The sequence below is a fragment of the Vigna unguiculata genome, chromosome 1, assembly GCF_037176805.1.
Source record: "Vigna unguiculata cultivar grain cowpea cultivar isolate G323 ecotype 2 chromosome 1, ASM3717680v1, whole genome shotgun sequence".
Lineage (NCBI taxonomy): Eukaryota > Viridiplantae > Streptophyta > Magnoliopsida > Fabales > Fabaceae > Vigna > Vigna unguiculata.
In genome coordinates this window covers 24,827,894-24,848,149 of record NC_140792.1, presented here as the reverse complement: position 1 = coordinate 24,848,149, position 20,256 = coordinate 24,827,894, and the positions used below count along the sequence as shown (strand labels likewise).

Here is a 20,256-nt window from a genome sequence, read left to right as displayed (position 1 = left end):
TAAACTTAGAATAAAACTTTTTATTTAGATAATTACAGATTGAATTTTTAAATATTTATCCTCATATTTAGGAATACGTGAATTGCAATTATTGAATAGCTTGCATCACCCTATGAAGAATTTAATTGAGTGACCAACTACAAATTTAATTATGTACATTCGTTGAATTCTGTCTAACGGTGCAATTGATCAAGCATGGGCAGGAGTAATTTGGTTCAAGCGGTGGCTGATTTGATCCGGAGATTCATACTTGGTGGCTGCCGCTTGATTCAATTATCACTGATTATTACTAAACAAATTGTGCGCACATGAAACTTTCTAATCGTGGGGCCCACAGTTCGTAAACAATTTCAGCTGAATGGGCTTGCAGTGAGAGGAATTGAATCATGCAATTTTAATTTGGTTGAACCGCAAATTTAATCTCAAATTAGTAAAACAAATTATGATACAAGATAAATTAAATCAAATAATTAATTCTTACACGTGCCATGTGTGTCAGGAAATATGGGCGGAGAAAAACAAGGAAGATCCATATCCTAAACTAACACAAGATCATTTAGGTTGTGTCCCTTTCAAGTATTTAGGTTGTGTCCTTTTCAGCATAAATTTAAATTAAATTCACAAACAAGACATAAAGTTTCAATTATTGATTGGTACAAATAAATTCATAAGCACAATAAATACTTTCTTCTTCCATAAACAACAGAATAACTTAAGACAAATAACACAATGACATAATAACACATAGTTTGTTAATTATATCTGCATCAACTCTTGGAAAATCTTCATGACAGTAGAAGGCAAACCCAGAAGCACATTTATATTTCTTCGCTCTTGGCCATGTGAGAGGAACAAAATCACTTCCTTCTCTGGAAGAGACACTGGCCCTGAAAGCACAGGGTCTCCCCATCCAAAATCAGTGGTGTGAAAGGAAAGTCTAGACCAAGTTGTGATGAGAAGAGTGCAAGCAAGAGAAGGCCTTGCTCTTGTCACCTCAAAGTAATCAATGGCTGATCTCATGTAGCTATCTGTCACCATCTTGATAGCATCTTGAATGAGTCTCACAGCAAATGAGAGAGGCTTTTGTGTTAGTTCCCCAGCTTGGCACACAGAATTTGTCAGCACAATTCCATTTCCAAAGTACCCTTTTGAAAGAGGAGGGTTGAACTTGGCCCTTCCATCAACAGCAAAAAGAAGCTTTGTTTGTTGCTCAGGTAGCATTTTCAGTGCCTTGGTTCTTGCTATCCACACAAACGCTGAGAGAACTTCAAATGTTGTGCATGCATCAAGAGCCCCATCTTGCATTGCTTTCTTCTTCAGCTCCTTTAGCTTCTCAGGGTCAAAACAGAAGGACCTGTAAACCATTTCATCTTCGTATAAAGTAGCAGTGTTTGATTTGTCTTCTATGTCAGCAAATTCTTGATGCAGGTGCTCTATCTTTGGTGGGTTTCTTGCCTTTAGTATGCTTCTATCAAGCACTGGAGGGATTGAAAGTGGCAAGTCTCTGGCCACTTGTCCCCAAGAGTTCACAAACTCCATTGCACCAATGCCATCAAACATGCAGTGGTTCATGCACAGCCCAAGAGCAAAGCCTCCACATTTGAACTTTGTCACCTGGATTATAGAGTTCACACTTTCAGAACTGCAATACCTTGTGAGAAGTGTGGGACCATTTTCTGAATCATTTTCTTGGTGAGAATGAATGCATTCACAAGTACATGGGAAAGGACGCATAATTAAGAGATGTTGTGTTGTTAAAGTTCTGACACGGATTTTTACTGTCATTATATCAGAAATAGAAGCTCCGGTATTTGCAGAATGGATAAGGTTAGCATGAAAAGAAAAGATATAGTGCTACTGATAAAAATTCAGAAACTAAACCAATTTTAGTCACAAACACTAGCATCCTTAAATTTTGTCAAACAAATGTGCTGCTAACTTTTATATGAGACATTCAAAATAGTCATATTTTTCCATTTATAAATCCTACCAAGAACTTGATAAATTGTTATAATAAAACAATTAAGAATTATGTACCAAAAACAAAGTAACTCCTGAAGGACAATGATAAAACTTACCTGAGCAACTAAAGGAGGCATCTGAAGAATGTGTTTTGCTCCAGGAATATCATAAACCAGCTTACCAAGAGTACCAGGGTCTGGTTTTGTGATGTCACCAATCTCTTCCATTGAACAGTTTGCTTGAGCCTCCACAAACAAGGCACCTTCCCCTGTGCAATCCACTATGAGTTTACCCTCTGAGCTTATAGTGAGTCTCCCAGCAAGAGGGTAATAGTGGACAAGAACCTTCTTCAGTGCATTCTTGATCACTTCCACAGCCTTCTCATTCCCCCTCTCAGCAGTTTTGAAGCAATAAACAGTTCTCACAATCACTGCAATGTTCTGGTCAAGGTTAGATAGGAAATACAAACCCTTCTTTGTTTCTTCAGCTGGTGGAACAAGAGTTGGTTCACCTAGCTTCACACTAAGCTGCTGGAAACCATTCTCATTAGCCATTTTCCTTAACAGCCTACAGAAAAAAAGCAATAGAAACATGAGTAGTGAATGGAAATAGAAGCACTCTATGAACTATTGAAAATAAGTGATCATGAAAATATAAGAGTAGAGCATGCAATGTTGAAAGCATCATCAGGAACACATGTGGTGTTTCTCATACCTGTGGTGTCCCTCACACAATATGACAAGGGTCTGAGTTCCCTCAAGGGAAAGTTGCAAGGTATATATGTATGATGTAGGTGGTGTGCTAAGATGTTCAAAACATAGCAATGGAACAAAATAAATATAATGTGAAGGTGAGAGGTAGTTGTTCATTGGCAACGGTCCAAGCTACTAATAAAATACGTGGTATCTTTAGGACTTGATTGTCTCTTTTTTTTTCACTTTTTGTGTACTGTGGATCTATGTGGGTGAGGGTAGGCCACTAGTAAAGAGACCAAAGACAAAAGGAACCAAATCAGAAGATGAACAAAGATGAGCTTGTTTGGTGAGGTTGGTATCCCAAATTTGCTAACCTAATATTTTGTTTAATTAGTTGTTCCTTCCAAGATCATCACTTTTGGAAATTAACTCAAAATAGCATCATCGTGTTTCAGTGGCATGATTTTGAAGTACGTGTTTACATTCACATTGAATCCTCCCAAAAATTAATATTCAAATTATTATTTTAAATCTTAACCCTTTATTGGGTTAAGAAATTATTTTTAAGTTTAGAAATGATTTTTTTTTTAAATCATATTATTGATGTGAGATATTCACCGACATTTTGACAAAATAATATTTTTAAGTTTATTACTTTTTAAAATTATGCCTTAGTGTATTTGTTCACACATAAGTCTATTTCCAGAACATCAATTTTCCTGTTGTGGCGCAGACAAAATCACTACACCTACATCGAGTGTTTTCTGTTTTCTTCGTTTGAAAAATCTATATAATTTAGATAAAGACTGACACATTTGTTTTAACTTTTATTTAAATTATAATTTCATAATTTTCATGCCTATTTTCAAATATTAATTTTCTGTTCATTAAAACAATCCTAAATTGTAGCTTAACTGATCTAGCTTCCCAAAGTTAATTATGTCAATAATTGAAGATGATAATAAAACAATTAATACTAATAACATGTATTATAGAAAGTCTAGAAAGTTGGAGGAGACGTTGGAGACTTTTGTGATATTACTTGTTTTGTATGTATAATAGTAACATTTGATAAGTTACATGGTTTTGGTAATATTGATGGTGCATAAGAAAACATGAGGTAACCCAAAACTGAACGTTCATTCGTAAGGAGTTTAGTCAACTATAATCTGATAAGCGAAAAATTGCTAAACTTGTAGACCTTAACTTCTTTATTGGGCACTGAAAAATCAACATGACTTTGACCTAATTTTTAGATAATATTATATCTTAACGTGCACAAGTACATGGCCAGCGTGAAGTTGACATGTATAACGACCCAGAAATAAATTATGATGAAGTCACAAGTTAAACACACAAATACAAGTTTAACTCTTAAATTAATCATCGACTCAAATTAGTTTATTTTAATGACAATTTAATTTCTAATTTCCTTTTACTTTCTAGCTTAATTTTTATGTTTTCAATTTTAAAATTTTGGTTAAATCTAATTTGGGGTTGAAAAATATGTCATGGCACATATATCAATATACCAACTCATTAAAATTTGACGGTCGAGTTAAAATTTTTAATCTGTCAATTAAGTTTAGTCTAATTCACTTAGTCTTTCAAATTGATAAAAAATTTAATCCATCAATCACGTTTAGACTAACTCACTAAGTCCTTCAAATTGATAAACTCGAGGTGAGATGTTATAAGCTATTCGTGAACCTGTTCCTATAAATTGAAAATTAAAATACAAAATAATTTAAAAATGAATTTTTTAAATCATTAACACTTATAAATTAAGTTTCAATTATTAATTATGATAATAATTTTGAATGTAAATATAATAATTATTTTAATTTATCTAATTAAAGATATTAATTAATCAATTAAAAATTTAAAATATTTATATCATTAAATATATTTTTAATATTTATATACATAAATCAATTCTAAAAGTAAAAAAAAAAAATAGTTGGTGAGTACTTCCACTAATTTGTTGTCATGTCCTTTGGTGGAACAAGTCACAAATTCTAATCTATTTTACTACGGCGGGTTAGTCTAACTCACTTTAGTTTTAGTGAACCAATGACAAATTAAGTAAAAACTAGCCAACCCAACTTATTTTGTCACTTCTAGATCCAACTTTTGATGAAGGCATGACCACCACACCAAGTACCATGCAACCCATCCCAAGGAGAGCTACAAGAAGTATGACAAAAGGGGAGTTTTTTCCATCTCTATCTTTGTTTAGCATTTCATTAGTTTGATTTCCATGAAGTTGGCTTAGTTGACTTTTCTTAGTTGACTTGTTGACATTGACTCTTCCATATTTACTTATTTTGTAGGACAATTAAAGATGACAAAGGAGGTGGAACAAATGGGAGCATAGGTGGCGCAAAAGGAGCACATATGAAAGAGAGAGAAGAAGTTAAGCATTTTAGAAAAATCTAGGATCAGGGACCACATGCCTTGGTCAAGAATCCACCTTGAAGAGTTCTAGAAACATCAAGAATGTTTGACCACGCTTGTCTTCGTTGAGACTTGTAACATCCCGACCGGATATTACAAAATAAATTAATAAAATAAGGAAGTAATAAATAAGCGTCATTTATTAAAACATCATTTCCCAAAAACACAGGAAAATTGAACATTTATTATCTCAGAATTTATTTCAAAGTCCATACTTATAAAACTCAATTACAATACCAAAATCTGATAATATAAAAGTTATTATCTCATAATTTATTTCAAAGTCCATACTTATAAAACTCAATTACAATACCAAAATCTGATAATATAAAATTTTACAATTCCTTTAAAATCATAAACTTAAAACTCGGATAAATCTTTTCTCCCATATCCCACGCTCTAGCGCTATATATGTCTCACCAGATCCACTTGTAACATCATCTGCTCCCATGTACCGCGTACACGATCATTGCCAAACACAAGCAGATAGGGTGAGCTAACAGTTAAACAACACATATATAAAACATATGTACATACAAACACACTAGAGGAATTTCTACCCTTTGATCCCATATCACATGGCACCACCATGTCTTGCTGCCACACCTACAAGCCACAACTTGTACAGCATGTGCGGGAAACCTGCTAACGCTAGGTGGAGTTCCCAATACAAACATAGTTCGTAACGTCTCAAGACTACCAAACTCGTCAGCCACACACTGAGGAGGGCAATCTATCTGGACCCATCCGTACGAGCCACAACTCGCACACTCACACCGACAACACTCGCCAACTCAAGCCATAACTCAAGAGTTCCTCGTGTTCATCCGTCATCCCAAGTCACAACTCAAGAGATGTCATTTCGAGCCACAACTCAAGAGATGTCATTTTGAGCCACAACTCAAGAGATGTCATTTTGAGCCACAACTCAAGGAATGTCACGTGCTTAACCCCTATCCCGAGCCACAACTCAAGGAATACGTTCTGAGCCACAACTCAAGGAACACTAGCAAGTCGACCTTTGAGATATCCCCAAAGCCTTATAGACCACGCACACCCATAACAAGCAAAACATATTTTCTGCCTCTGCAATATTGCTTGGTGCTACTCCTGAGCCGCCAGGCGAAACACACTTCCAGACCGTCTGGTGGGGGAAACATGCTGCCAAGCGCCAAGCACCTCTGATGTCACTAGCTTACAGGTATCGCCTGGTGACATGACCCTCATCGCCAAGCGCCACATGATCTTGTGTTCCACTATTTTGGTAGCTTTTCGCCTGGCAAGTCTATTATTACCGCCAGGCGCTACACTAGTACTTGTGTATTACTAGTTTTTCACGCTTCTACAGATCAGTTTTCCAACCCTTATACTCATCACATCACGATACTCAATCTCTAATGAAACACCACACATCTCTACCATTGGAAGTTCCTTTCCCACATGTAATACATTTGTTTCTCATCTTCTCATATTCATCAAATTCCTGGTTCAATGCCTAAGTTCATTAAATTACCCTCACTCCTAAGGTTCATACAATAATTCTCCACTGATTCATACTTTCAGTCATGATCTTAACAGTACTTCTGGTTCACGTCCTCTATTATAACACAATGCATTACCCTCCAACATTTCACATACTCATTCATTCACAATTAAGATCAAATTGCTTATAAGTTATCCAAGGACTAAGGTATCCTACCTCTACTTGACTTAAACCAGTCACTGCACCTTTTTATAATCCAACCTCACTTTCATTGTGATATTAACATTTTAAAATGTGTAATCCCTATACACCTCCTTTAATCATGCTTATCTTTCTACCTCCAAGGTATTCAAAATAGCGGATTTCTCTTTTAGTTTTACGAACCATTTTCTCTCAGCCCTCCAATAGAATTTACCCTCGTTTCCACAAGACCCAAAACGCAAAACAACCACTGCGTTCTTCGCTGTCGCCTGACTGTAACTTACCCTGTGTTAGGCGGTGCATCAGTTCTAGGAAAAATCCTAGTTTCTGTCACACCTGTCACTCTCTCCAAAATCCCCAGAACGCATTCCTCTAATGATTTTCGTAATTCAACAGCCAATTTTACATCCTGCACTAGGTAATATCAATTTGGAAGTGTGCCTACACGTCCCTACTACAATTCGCACCTTAATCCTCATTAACTTGAAAATTCCCAATTTCTCAAACCCTAACCACACGTTCATATGATTTCATCCAATTAACTTACCACCGCGGTGTAATTCAAAGGTTATAGGCCTTCAATACTTAAGTAATGGTTTAGGCTACCCTTTCCCCCATCCAAGGTCAATCTAGAATCCCAAACCTGCTCACATCGCCTAACGGATGTTCTTCACTGCCAGGCAGTTCAGACAAAAACCTAGAAATTGGGTGGCACAGTTTGCGTTGCCTGGCGGCACATAGCTCATCGCCAGGTGGTTCCTCACAGGAACCCAGAAATGAATAGAAAACAGCATGCATCGCCTAGCGGCTTTGAAGACCTGCCAGGCGGTTTCTAGAAAAATTCCAGAAATACACAATTTCACAACACATCAAATCTTAGGCATCCCATTCAATCATACATCATAAAAAGATAAATAACACGAAGAAAATTCATGGATTCCAGCTCCCCTAACTTGGTTTCCTTACTTAAATTTGAATATGTGAAAGTTTCTTCTTGACTGAAAATGGCTTCCCTTAGCTCTCCCAGAATTCAGCTCCAATTAAGCACTCACTAAACTTTGTTTTCCTCTTGAATGGCACTCCTCACAATGCTCTAAATTTTCCAATCTGAAAACTCTTCTTTTCTTCCTTAATTTGCCCCTTTAATTAGATCTTGATTGTAGTTAATGTCCAAAAATGAAAATGCCATTAAAATTAGGTTTTAATTATCATTCAATGGTTATTCCTTGGTGGTTTTCCATCCCCTTGGCTGCCCCTTCTAACTGCTAGGGTTTTGGCCTTTCACATCCATGCCAAAAAGAAAATTGGCAAAAAGAAAGTTATTTTGCTTAGGCCAAGGTTCGAACACAACCATAAAATTGTCAATTCAATGCACAACCATACAAACAATTCATACTTCGTGATAATTCCTATAATTCTAGGATTATATTATCACTCATCATGATCAAGCATATTATTAAAATAGTAATCAAATAAATAACACATAATGGCATATATAAGACTTGAACCTAAGTCCCCTCACACAATCAAGTACTCTCAACCATTTGAGCTAATACTTTTCTATGTCACATCAATCAACATTTAATGTCATAAAGGCTCCCACGACCGGCATTTATTAATTAATTAAATTTCACGGGTCTTACAAGACTCACCTTAGAGGCAATGATCACTAACACAAAAAGGGCTTATAATGTCACCCATTCAACGTCCGCCCAAAAGAAGCATAACGTCAAAAATGACTGGTGGCATTTTTTGTAAATAAATTGACAAATTTTGTATTATCCCAAGGAAGCCCTAACATCACTTAATGTTGGCCCGAAAAAGTCCTGATGTTTTCTACAAAGGACGTCGGCCTAGAGAAGCCCTAACATCACTCAATGTCGGCCCAAGGCAGCCTTGACGTCAAAATGTGTTTTAAGTCATCCCCGCGAATAAGAAAGTGTCAATTGTTTCTTCCCAGGAGCTTATCCTTCATCGTCGCCGGCAACAAAGACCTCCACAGGTGAGTTTGGCTTTGTTTTCCATCATTAAAGTTGTTGGGTTTTTGTTTGTGCATTGATTTAATCATTTTGAACCTATTGGTTTTCGCTTTCATCTCCATTTCATGTAAAGGCAATGTTTTCATCCCCATTTCATGATATTTGAAAAATTTGTAATGAAATTAATATTTATTATTAGATGTTTCATGTTGAAATGATTCTAATTTTACTTGATATTTTAATATTATTGTTGAATTGATGTTTTATATATGAATATTATTATAACTTTAGTTCATAACATTGATCGAACCGTATTTCCCGTTTGAGATTTAGTACAAATGACTAAATTTTGAATTGCTTGTATTAAATCTTGAATTGTCCAATCGGATAGTTTGAAAATACTATTTTTCATAAATGGTTATAACATGTATATTGAGGTTTATGCATAAATTTGATAAAATTTTGATTGAGGTAATTTTGTGTTGTTTTATGGATGCATATTTGATTATGATCATAAGTGATCACTTTCATTTTGTGTATTTCAAAAACCAATGCGAAATGCTGTCAAAATTTTGTCAAATTTATGATGTTTGACTTCTTCGTATATGTGTTAGCAAATTATGAAAAATATTTTTTTCAAATGGGTAAGGCCTCACCTTGTGAGAGTTAAAAGTTTGAGATTGATGGAGTTTTTTATGAACATAGTATGGTAGAAGACATGGTACGTGATGTTGGGGAAGAAAAATTTGGAAAAGCTTATTTATATGATTCTCTTAAGTCAGATTCAAAGGAAGAGTTGTACCCAGGATGCGCTAACTTTACATGACTTATAGTAACTTTGAAATTCTTCAGTTTAAAAGCAAGGAATGGATGGACCGATAAAAGTTTCACAGAATTGTTGGAGTTGTTGAATGAGATGCTTCCAGAAAATAAAATGTTACCCATTCGTAATTACGAGGAGAACAAAATTTAATGTCCAATGGATTTGGAATATCAAAAGATACAAGCATGCCCCCTACAATTATGTTTTATACAAAGATGAGTTTGCATCATTGAAGACGTGTCCAACATGTGGTTTATCACGGTTTAAAAAGAAAATTGATGGAAATAGTGGTGATGAAGACAAAAATTATGTACATGCTAAGGTGATGTTGTACTTGCCTATAATACCTAGATTCAAATGAATGTTTTCCATTGAAAAAGATATGCAAAGAACCTAAAATGACATGTTGATGGAAGAAAGTGTGATAATTTTCTTCGACACCCAACTGATTCTCCACAATGGAAAAAGATTGATGAAACATTTCCAAAATTTGGTGCAGAGCCAAGAAGCTTAAAATTTGGACTTGCTACAGATGGTATGAATCTTTATGGTAACTTAAGTAACAAATATAGTTCATGGCCAGTTTTGTTGATGATTTACAATCTATCTCCTTTGTTGTGCATGAAGAGAAAACATATGATGTTGTCCATGATGATATCGGGTTCTAAACAACCTAGAAATGACATTGATGTGTACCTTAAGTCGTTGATCGTGGATTTGAAATTGTTATGGAAAAAAGGCGCTGATGTGTACTATTCATATTTTCAAGAAACATTGTATTTGCATGCAATGTTGTTTTGCATGATAAATGATTTTCCAGCATATTGAAACTTCAGTGGTTACAGTGTTAAAGGTCATTTTGCATGTCCCATTTGTGAAGAAAACACGATTTATATTCAATTTAAGCACGGTCAAAAAATTGTGTATATTTCAATTATATAACTTTGGTGAATGTAAGATTTTTTTTATTGTATTCCATATTTAAAACTTGGAATTGGTATTTTCTAATTCATAACTAATTGTCTTCATATAGGTACATGGGCAAAGTAATTGTGGACCAAGGTCGAGCTTCAATGTATGGATTCATTGAACCTCAGACCATTTAACCTTATGGAAACACACATGAGTACATCAAAATTTATTTGCAAACATAGACGGCTAAGTTAAAAAGAGAGATATACTTTGCGCCTTACATTGATGGGTAGGTGTTATTGCTTTTAATATTTTATGAAGTATTATTAATTATTCGACTAACTACATGTGATTGATGGTAGGTATAATTGGCAACTATTGGTGATCATTCCAACACAATGCACGGTTGTATGGTTGTGTTCATGTCATTGGAAGATTAAATCTGGTTTGAAAAACATGTTACAGAAGTAAGTGTTACTTTTTTTCATATCATCTACTTAGTTATATTAAAACTAACCTATGTTTTATGTTTCCAAAATTTCATTAGAATTTTGGGTATGCCTAGAGCACAACAACTGAAAGTATTATCCAAAGGTTGGAACTCATTCATTTAAAGTTATTAATTTCTGCATGTCAACCTATGACCTTGATATGTGATTATTTTCTTTGTCATGTTTAGTGTAACAAGTAAGAAGATTCATAGCATTGTGGTTATTATATCATGTCTTGGATAAGAACAATCATTCGAGTTACAATTAAAGATGATTGGACAAAGGTAATAATATATATACCCTTCACATATTATAAATCATATCAAACTTTAAACAATGATATTCATACATAATGAAGTTGAATTATTTTTTTCAGCAGTTCAAGAATTCATCCCTTCTATCGGAGGACATTATCTAGACACTAAGACAGGAGTAAGTAGCATATCTATTGCAACGATGTTGTTAGGACCACTAGCATTAGGAATTTTTTTTAAATCTTTGTTGGATAACACTTTGTTGATGTAACTTTTAGTTTGGTTATAATTGTAATAGTTTAGACAACTTTAGTATTATTAGATATAACTATATATCTAGAACTATGCTAGAAATATTTATGAATTGTTTTTGGAATTTTTTCTGGTTGTCAGGTGTGGGAAAATTGTAAATGCAACTAAAAAAATAGTTGATTTTGACGTCTGTTGTTGCATTCCAAACAACAAAGGACGTCGAACTGTGCAACAATCGACGTCCTTTAACATATAGCAGTGCAACATCAGACATCAAAACCAGCTGCATTTTGGCTCATTTGTCACGAAATTGGACATCTGGCTCCTCATCCTTTAACGTTAAGGGATGTCAGATGTCTTTCCCACCGACATTAAGTGACGTCGAGCATTTTTTTAAACGTTAATTTTGACGTCACCCTATACGACATCAGAATTTGGACAGATGTCAAAGTTCGAAAATATTGAACGTTGAAAGGCCTTTTATTTTATTGGATGATGCACTATTTAGCCTACCTTCTAGAATGTAGGGTTTCTTAGCTTGTAGCACTTTTTGAACTTGTGTGTTTTGCTTAGAGACCCCTAAACACTTCTATATAAGGAGTCCTCTACTACTTGTAAAAGGGTTGATCATTTCATACACATTTGTGTTCAGCCTTTGTGAGAGTATCCTTTTTTGGGAGTTAGACTTTTAAGCCTTATCTTGAGCTAGACTCAAGTCGCGGCACCTTCCACTCATCTTCAAGGTTCCAATGTTTTTGCCTAGCCTTGTAGCATGCTTTTCACATCTTTCATGCCTCGCCTTTCCATTTTCATGATTTATTTCTTCTTCTTTAAATTTGGCATTTAACTTTTGTTCCTCATCATATTTTGCTTCTTGAATCAATCCATTTCTCTTCTTCTCTAGAGTCTTTTGAAGTGTACCTTCACATCTAGATAGCATGCTATCTTAATGTCGAGTAGGAATCTTCACTATAGACTTTCTTAAGCAACCTTCACCATATTCATAAATCTTAAAAGGAATCAACTCAATTCTACATCAACTTTGTTCTTTAATATCCTACAAGAAATTTTTCTTTGATTTTAAGAAAATATAATCTCTAAATATTATTGATATCATAATCATCCACCTAGGTACATGATGTAGGATTATCTTGTTCCTTTTAAAAGATTAATGAATATGGTGATGATTGATTAAGAAAACCAAGGAAATCCCCACTGGACATTCAGATAGCAAGCTATATAGATGTGAAGGTTCCTTTCCAAGGTTCTAGAGAAGAGAAGAATGAATTGATTCAAAACAAATAAGAGTGGAAAACACATAAAAAGAGTAAAACCCAAGTCACACACAAAGGAAGAAGAAAGCATAAAATGGAAAGGTAAGGAATGATAAAAATGTGAGAAGCACGCCACTACAAGGCTAGGCTAGAAGAAGCCATGGCAACCTTGAAGATGAGTGGATGTGTGCCGCCACTTGAATCAAGATTCAAGATAAGGCTTAAAAGCATTCACTCCCTAGGGAGGAAGACTCTCACAATGGTTGATACACAAAGGTGTTTAATATCTCCAAAATGTTCAACCCTTGTACTAGTGTTAGAGGTCCCCTTATATAGAAGTGCCTAGGGGCCTCTTAGCAAAAATAAATAAGCTAAAAAGGATTACAATGCAGATAAAAAAAATCTAGAGTCTAGAAAGTAGGTCAACAAAGGAGCACATGGACACATTCTAGAATCCTTCTTGGCCAAGGCAAGGTGGATGCTCCTTCTAGATGTTTCTAGACTTCTTGGTGGCTAAGGCATGTGGTCATCCTTTCTAGATGTTTCTAGAAAGCTTTTCCATCTCTCTCTCCTCCACATGGGCTTGTCTTCATGTGCCACTTGTCTACTTTGTGTACCACCTCCTTGATTATCCTACAAAACAAATAAAGTTAGTTTAGCATGTTGGCTTTAGGATAAGCTAATATTTTGAGTCAACAAGTCAACCCAAAGTCAAGGTCAACAAGTCAAATTAAAAATAGTCAACCAAGCCAACTTAATGGAATTAAAACTAAAGAAAATAAAAGCAAAGGAAGGGATCAAGGAACTCCCTTTCTTCTAAGCATTTGCCATGTGCCATCATCATTGGTAGGGATCAAGCCTTCATCAGTACTGGAAACCATGTCACTCTTCTTTTCATGTGACCTTGTATATAACATGTAAATATTATTATACATGTTTCTAGTTTCTCAAATTTGAGTTTTAGTATCCTAAGTTGTAAAATACTTTTTTAAATTTAAAATAATATTTTATCCCTTAAACTTAAAAGTTATTTTTTTTTTGACTTCATTTTGATATAAAATTATTTCATTACTCTCAATTCAAATTATATGGAAATATGCTTTAATGATATTTCTGTAGTTTTAAAATTTAGTTTCTAAAACATATCTAAAACTTTCGGTTAGAAGAGAGATGTTTTAAAATAAGTTTTTTTATAAAGAGAATTAGATATCATATTTACATATGAACCACAAGTTATCCTTAGGCCTAAAATTAAACAAAAACAACATCCCTCTTTAGTGCTAATGAAAAAGGAAAAGAAAGTGAGGATGATAAAAAATGACGAAGATAAAGTGAGCAACTAAAAGAGTACGGAGAATGATTAAAAGAGGATGATTGAGAATGAGAATTATCAAAAACAAAGATACTTTAAAATTTCAAGATTCAACAAACTCTTATATCTACATTGTTACATGAAAAATATTAAAAATATGCAAGTCCTCAAATAAGAAGAGAAGAAGTGGAATATTTTTGTTATTACATATAAGGGTCCTACATAAAGGTGTTAAAATGTTCGTTTCATACGGGTTAGTTCAATACGGATTGAGTTAAAAATGAATTAACTCAATCCACTTTTCGATATGTCAAAAGTTTTGTAACTTGACTCAAGTCATCAAGGGTCGATGATTTAGGTGAACTGACTAATATTTTGTTCTCCCTATTTATTTATATATTTCTAATATGACTCAACTCATTTATTTATAGTAGTACAATTAAAGTGTTCACTCATTCCACCAAATATTATTATAAATATAGTAGTTGAAAATTAAATTGTCCACTTATATAATTAGATAAAGAAATAATTAAGTATCCAAATTATTCAAACATTATTAAACTAATTTAATTTTTAAAAAGATCAAATTGTCAACCTACATAATTAGAAATAGTAAATCATTACAATAAAAAATATGAAAAAATAGTAACAAAATAATAAAGGGTTGTTATTGGTGGGTTACGGGTTAATCCACTTCCAACCTAACCCAAACTAATTTAACTAGTCGCATTTAGTTTGACCCACATTTAAACAAGATAGATTATTTCCAACTCAACTCGTCTTAAACCTGTGGTGAGCCAAGTTGACAAGTTTGAACCCATTTTGACACCTCTAGTTCCATATTGGTAAAGTGTAACACACTTGGTATTCTTACTTGGGTATATAAGCTCTTTAACATGAAAGAGAATGAAAAAGTATACAAAGTATGTTTCAATAGGTCTCAAACCATGTTAAATGAACCATGTTCTTTTATGTAAGCCTTATGATTTATATGATCACAATGACCAAATATTGTGTAGCTTGCCTAACAAATGAATACCATAACTGATAACTTTAAAAGCATCCAAAAGATTATACAGAATGTCTTTAAAAGAGCTCATACATAATTCCTAAAGTGAACGAGTTAGAGTTACAACAAGATGTGATAACAAAGAAAGAAGTACAAGCACAAAGCTCTTAAGTAGGAAATACATGCCTACCAAAGCTTATAAGGTTAAAGAACTTTTAGACAAACCCTTATAACATGGAGAATTTGATGTAGAAGATAAGAATCATTTATCCAAAAGAAGATTCACCAAATTTGGAAAAAGAAGGGAGGTCCCAAAGGTAGAAAAGTACAACCTCACCAAGAAAGAGACTCTAGAGAAAAGAGAAAAGAAGCTCCAATTTTTTTTACTGGTGTAAGAAACTTAGACCCTTCAAATTAGAGCTCCTATGAATGGACAACAATCAAGAAAGACATTAAATCTTATTTAAGGAGGACGTATAAAAGGTGCTCATTTCCACTTAAGAAGATCTAGATGACTTTCAGTCTGAAAATGTAGTAGAGGAAATGGCCAACCTATGCCTTATGGCAAATATATCGTTTGACCACTCAGACGAATGTAAAGATGAGGTAGACTTCTCAAACTTACACTTAGTTATAGAAGCATATCATGAGCTTTTTTCTAACTCATCTCTCAAGCTTACAGAAAATATAAGAAGAGTGGTAAAAATATTTTCTTACCAAATTGATGCTTTAAAAACCAATTATTTTCCTTTAAACCATTCTTCCTTTAAAGAAAACAATTTGATGGAAGAAAACGAAATAGTGAAAAAAGAGCTTAAAAACTTGAAAGAGAATTATAACATTATTAGTTTAGAGTTTAAGGAAAATTAAAATAAAAATATGTCACTTACTTTCAAAATCAAAGCTTCATATAAGAGATTGTCTGAAGATGACCATCCTCTAATGTTAGATAATCTAATTATAGAAAAGAAGACTCAACAGAGAGTTATATCATCAACTACAAAAGAGCATAAGAGATTGAATCTTTTAATATGGTTATCATGAAAAATTTTCGACAAAAGAGGAATGGACTTTGAGAAAGAAGAAATTGAACTCATTCATTGTCAATTAATAATAAGCGAGGTGATCAATGGGCACATAAAGTTTGATCGTACAAGTTTGAGATTAACCTCAAATTTGCAAAAACTTGACCTTGTAAAAGGGCTACCCAAAACATCATTTATGAAAATAGGTTAAATGTGCAAGAAGGAAAGGTTGAATATGTATTAAAATGTCTTCAAATTTTTGCAAAGTTGCATATGATAGTGTGTTAACAAAGGGAAGTTTTTAATAGAACAAATTTAATAGCATGCAATTTATCAAGTTTAAAGAAAAGAAGGATTTACACTTAAAATTTTCATAATGGGTCATTTGTAAATGCAAACTACATCCAGATCTTGATCAACTAATCATGTTTCTCTAAGTATACTAAATTTTTGAATATACAACAAAGTATTATTTAGAACTTGATCACTCTTGGCTAGATAACCCGAGTATTGTTTGAAGCGCAACTACTTTGGCCAAGACTTGAGTATATTTTGGAATGCAATCACTCCTAACTAAAATGGTTTTACAAAGGAAGATTGCTTTATGTAGAGTGTTGAGGAAAGAGTCATTGAATATTATTTTTTGTTTGTTAAAAAACTTAAACTTGAGTATTCACCTTCAAAGTTGCATTTGTTCACACATGGACATAGAGATGCATTAAATGCACTTCATGTAGCATTAAATTTTTAATTCTTCTTTAAACAACATCCTAATAGTTGACATGACTTATTAGGCCTAGGTTAGAGAGCTTACGCCCAAACTGAAGTAAAGCACTTGACCCTGAACGACATATAGCCATTACAAGGTTTAACATAAGGCGTGTCAAGATGCTTGTTGGAAAGGAACACATTCATCGAGATATCTTTGATGCTTGTTGGTAGACCTAAAGATGAAAAACATTTTATGCAACACATAAAGCTTGTAGAGAATTTCATGAAGTAAAACATTAGTTTGACATTTGTATGTCGTCTGACTAAAACTTTGCTTATCAGATGAAGCAAGAGATTACAATGTGTTACATCATATATTAGATGGAGCACTAGCATCTGACATGATCTATTTTAAAATTATTGCCTTATAAATAAATCATATTCGTCTATATGTACTTTATTGTTGAACTATACTTAATCCAAATCATCAAGGGTTTGTTGTACTTTACTCTAACATCATTCAAAAAGGATATGCTCTATGAGATATGCATGAAAAATAAGAAAATTAAAACATTTTTTTTCGAAGTAAGAACATTGTTTCTACATAAAGGCTTGAACTTATTCATATAGATTTATTTGGTCGTACAAAAATTACGTCTACTAGTGGTAAGAGATATGGTCTAATCATTGTAGATTACCACACTAAATTGGCATAGGTTAGATTTCTTACCCATAAAGATGAAGGTTTCAATGCCTTTTATAAAACTTTATAAAAAGTTTGAAAATAAAAAAAAAATAACATTATATCTATCAAAATTGATTGTGGAGGAGAGCTCACAAACAAACATTTTCAATAGTTTTATGATGATAGTAGTTTCATCATAATTTTTTCACTCAACATGCATCATAAAAAAATGGTGTTGTAAAGAGAAAAAATAGGTCATTGCAAAAAATGGTTAGAATTATATTGATATCTAGTTCAATTCCCTAATACTTTTAGGTATAAGTAATAAACACAACCTATTGTTTGAAAAACAAAATTTACATTGAACCTATTCTCAATAAAATTCATTATGAATTGTGGAAGGGAAAATATATAGCATATCACATTTTCATCTTTCCATATGTTAATGTTGTATCATAAGAACCAAGGAGAAATGATGACTCCCTTTGTTATTCCATGGAGAAGATTGTCACTTTCATGGAGGAAGAGATGGTAATGGAAAGTGGAAGAAAATTATTACTAACCAAGCTTCCTAAAGAAACTTTTTCTCTTCCTAAGGAATGTTCCTTGAGAATAAAACTTAAGGAAAAAGGTCATCCTTTAGTGATCTTTGGGAGAATAAGCGTGTTTTTTTAAAAGTAAATTCAATTATCATTCTTTTAAGAGTATTTTTTACAAGAAGCAAGGGAAGCTATCTATAGAATGGAATAGCTTCTCTTGCACTGTGTATAGATGATGTGGGGCTAAACATTACATTGGTCAAAAATTTTGAAGCCTCTTGGAATGAAAATTTGTGTGCTCTTTGAAGGCCTCTTTCAAGTGGTGCGACACTTCTATTTGAAACTTTCTTCACTTGCTTTTGTGCATCTATTTCTCGTCTTGCACGCCTATTCTTGGCCCCAAACAAAGACCCATAGTTGGCCTAAATAAGTCTTTTAAAAAATACAAATAATTTGTACACTTGAACAAATATTTACAAAGCTAAGAAGAAAAAGAAAAAAAAGTTTTAATATTCTACTCTCAAATTAGAGCCTTCTTCCTTGAAGCTTCCTCTTCATCAATCTTTTTAACCATAGATATAGTAGTTGGTTGTTTTCTAACAAGAACCTTGACAATTTTGACTCCAAAATAACCATGTTTTGTTATTTTGAAACTTCAAAGGTTTATAGAGTCTATAACCCTAGGATTATAATAATAGAATAAGTTATCCATGTAAGGTTTACATATCGTGTCTAATAAGAAATTTCATGATTGTACATTTTTTTTTTGTAATTTTAAAATTAATTAGAAAAAAATGAAGAAAGAAGCATATTCACCTCAACCATACCGCATTGAGGACGAATCTAATTCTACATCAAAAAGACAAAGTTGAAGACCAAAACCAAATAATAGAAACATGTAAAGAAGATCATCTATTAGAAGAAATCCTTGAATATTCAACTAACTAAGTAAGAACAAGATCCATGTTTCAAGGGAACTTTGTCTTCATATCTCAAATTGAACCTAAAATTGTCTATGAGGTGTTAGCAGATAAAGATTAGGTCCAAGCCATGTAAGACAAGTTTTACCCATTCTAAAATAGCAATATCTAGATGCTTATGGAGGTTCCCAAAGATAAGACAATCATGTGAGCTAAATGGGTCTTTCAAAACAAAATGGACAAATAAGGTAACATTGTGAGGAACAAGGCTAGACTAGCAGTCAACGAGTACTCTTAACGAGAAGTCATAGATTGTTGAAGTATAATCAATAGTTGAACCATAATATATCTCAGTTGTAACATGTTGCTCACAACTATTATGGTTAAGAATCAACTTGAAAGACTACAACATCTATGAGAGTAAAATCCCTATCTATTGTGATAATAGTGTTATCACCAGTCTTTCAATCCCATTTTGCCTTCATGTTCCAAACACATTGAAATAAAGTATCATTTTGTAAGAGATAGGGTTCAGAAAGGTGCTATAAACTTTCAATTTGTACATAGAGAAGATCGACTTGTTGATATATTTACAAAACCATGTATAGAAGATAGACTCATAAGGTGGAGAGATCTTGTTGGAATGACTTTTATAAAAGACTGATTAATTCCAAGTGTATATTTTATATTTGTTAGCAATCTTAGATGCATAGTCTTAGATGTTACTTATAAACCATGTGTACATTTACATCTGATAAATAGTTATATGATTCTATACATACACACAATGTATAGCATGTGCAACTTAAGCAAAGAAGGAGAAGAGCCTCAGTGACCCACTTGGATGAGTTTAGTAGGTCAAAAGCCAAAAGTTTGAAAAGTGACCCTAACATCTTTCTACCTTGTCCATCTATAAATTTGTCACACATGTTGGAGAAGTTATGTCTTTTGTCTTTCAACATTAAAAGGACTATTATTTAGAAACTTCTCAAACAAGAAAACAAAAAGAAAAAAAGAAAAATCTTTCTTCCATCCATAACACATTTAAAAGAGAAAATAAAAAAGTATACAATCACCCTTGGACCTCCAAACATTACCTATTTAAAATGGGTTCAAACTTATGTGTTAGCATGACTCATTAAGTCACGTTGAATTGGAAAAAATATAGTTATTTATAAATGCGCATCAAACTAAATCATTCTCACTTAAATTGGAGTTTAAATGGGTTTGAATAAAGTTGGGGTTAACATGTAACTACCAACAATAGCCCAT

At 33.3% G+C, this 20,256-nt stretch overlaps 1 protein-coding gene across 1 annotated transcript; it reads right to left on the bottom strand.

Annotated features, from left to right (window-relative positions):
* Positions 1–634: 634 nt before the first annotated feature.
* On the bottom strand, positions 635–2,836 carry RWP1 (HXXXD-type acyl-transferase family protein). Its single transcript, XM_028057981.2, has 3 exons — positions 2,677–2,836; positions 2,079–2,529; positions 635–1,614 (listed from the first exon to the last, which is right to left on the bottom strand). Exons 1-3 carry the CDS (start codon positions 2,829–2,831, stop codon positions 757–759), a joined length of 1,464 nt encoding a protein of 487 aa, XP_027913782.1. The 5' UTR covers positions 2,832–2,836; the 3' UTR covers positions 635–756.
* Positions 2,837–20,256: the final 17,420 nt, after the last annotated feature.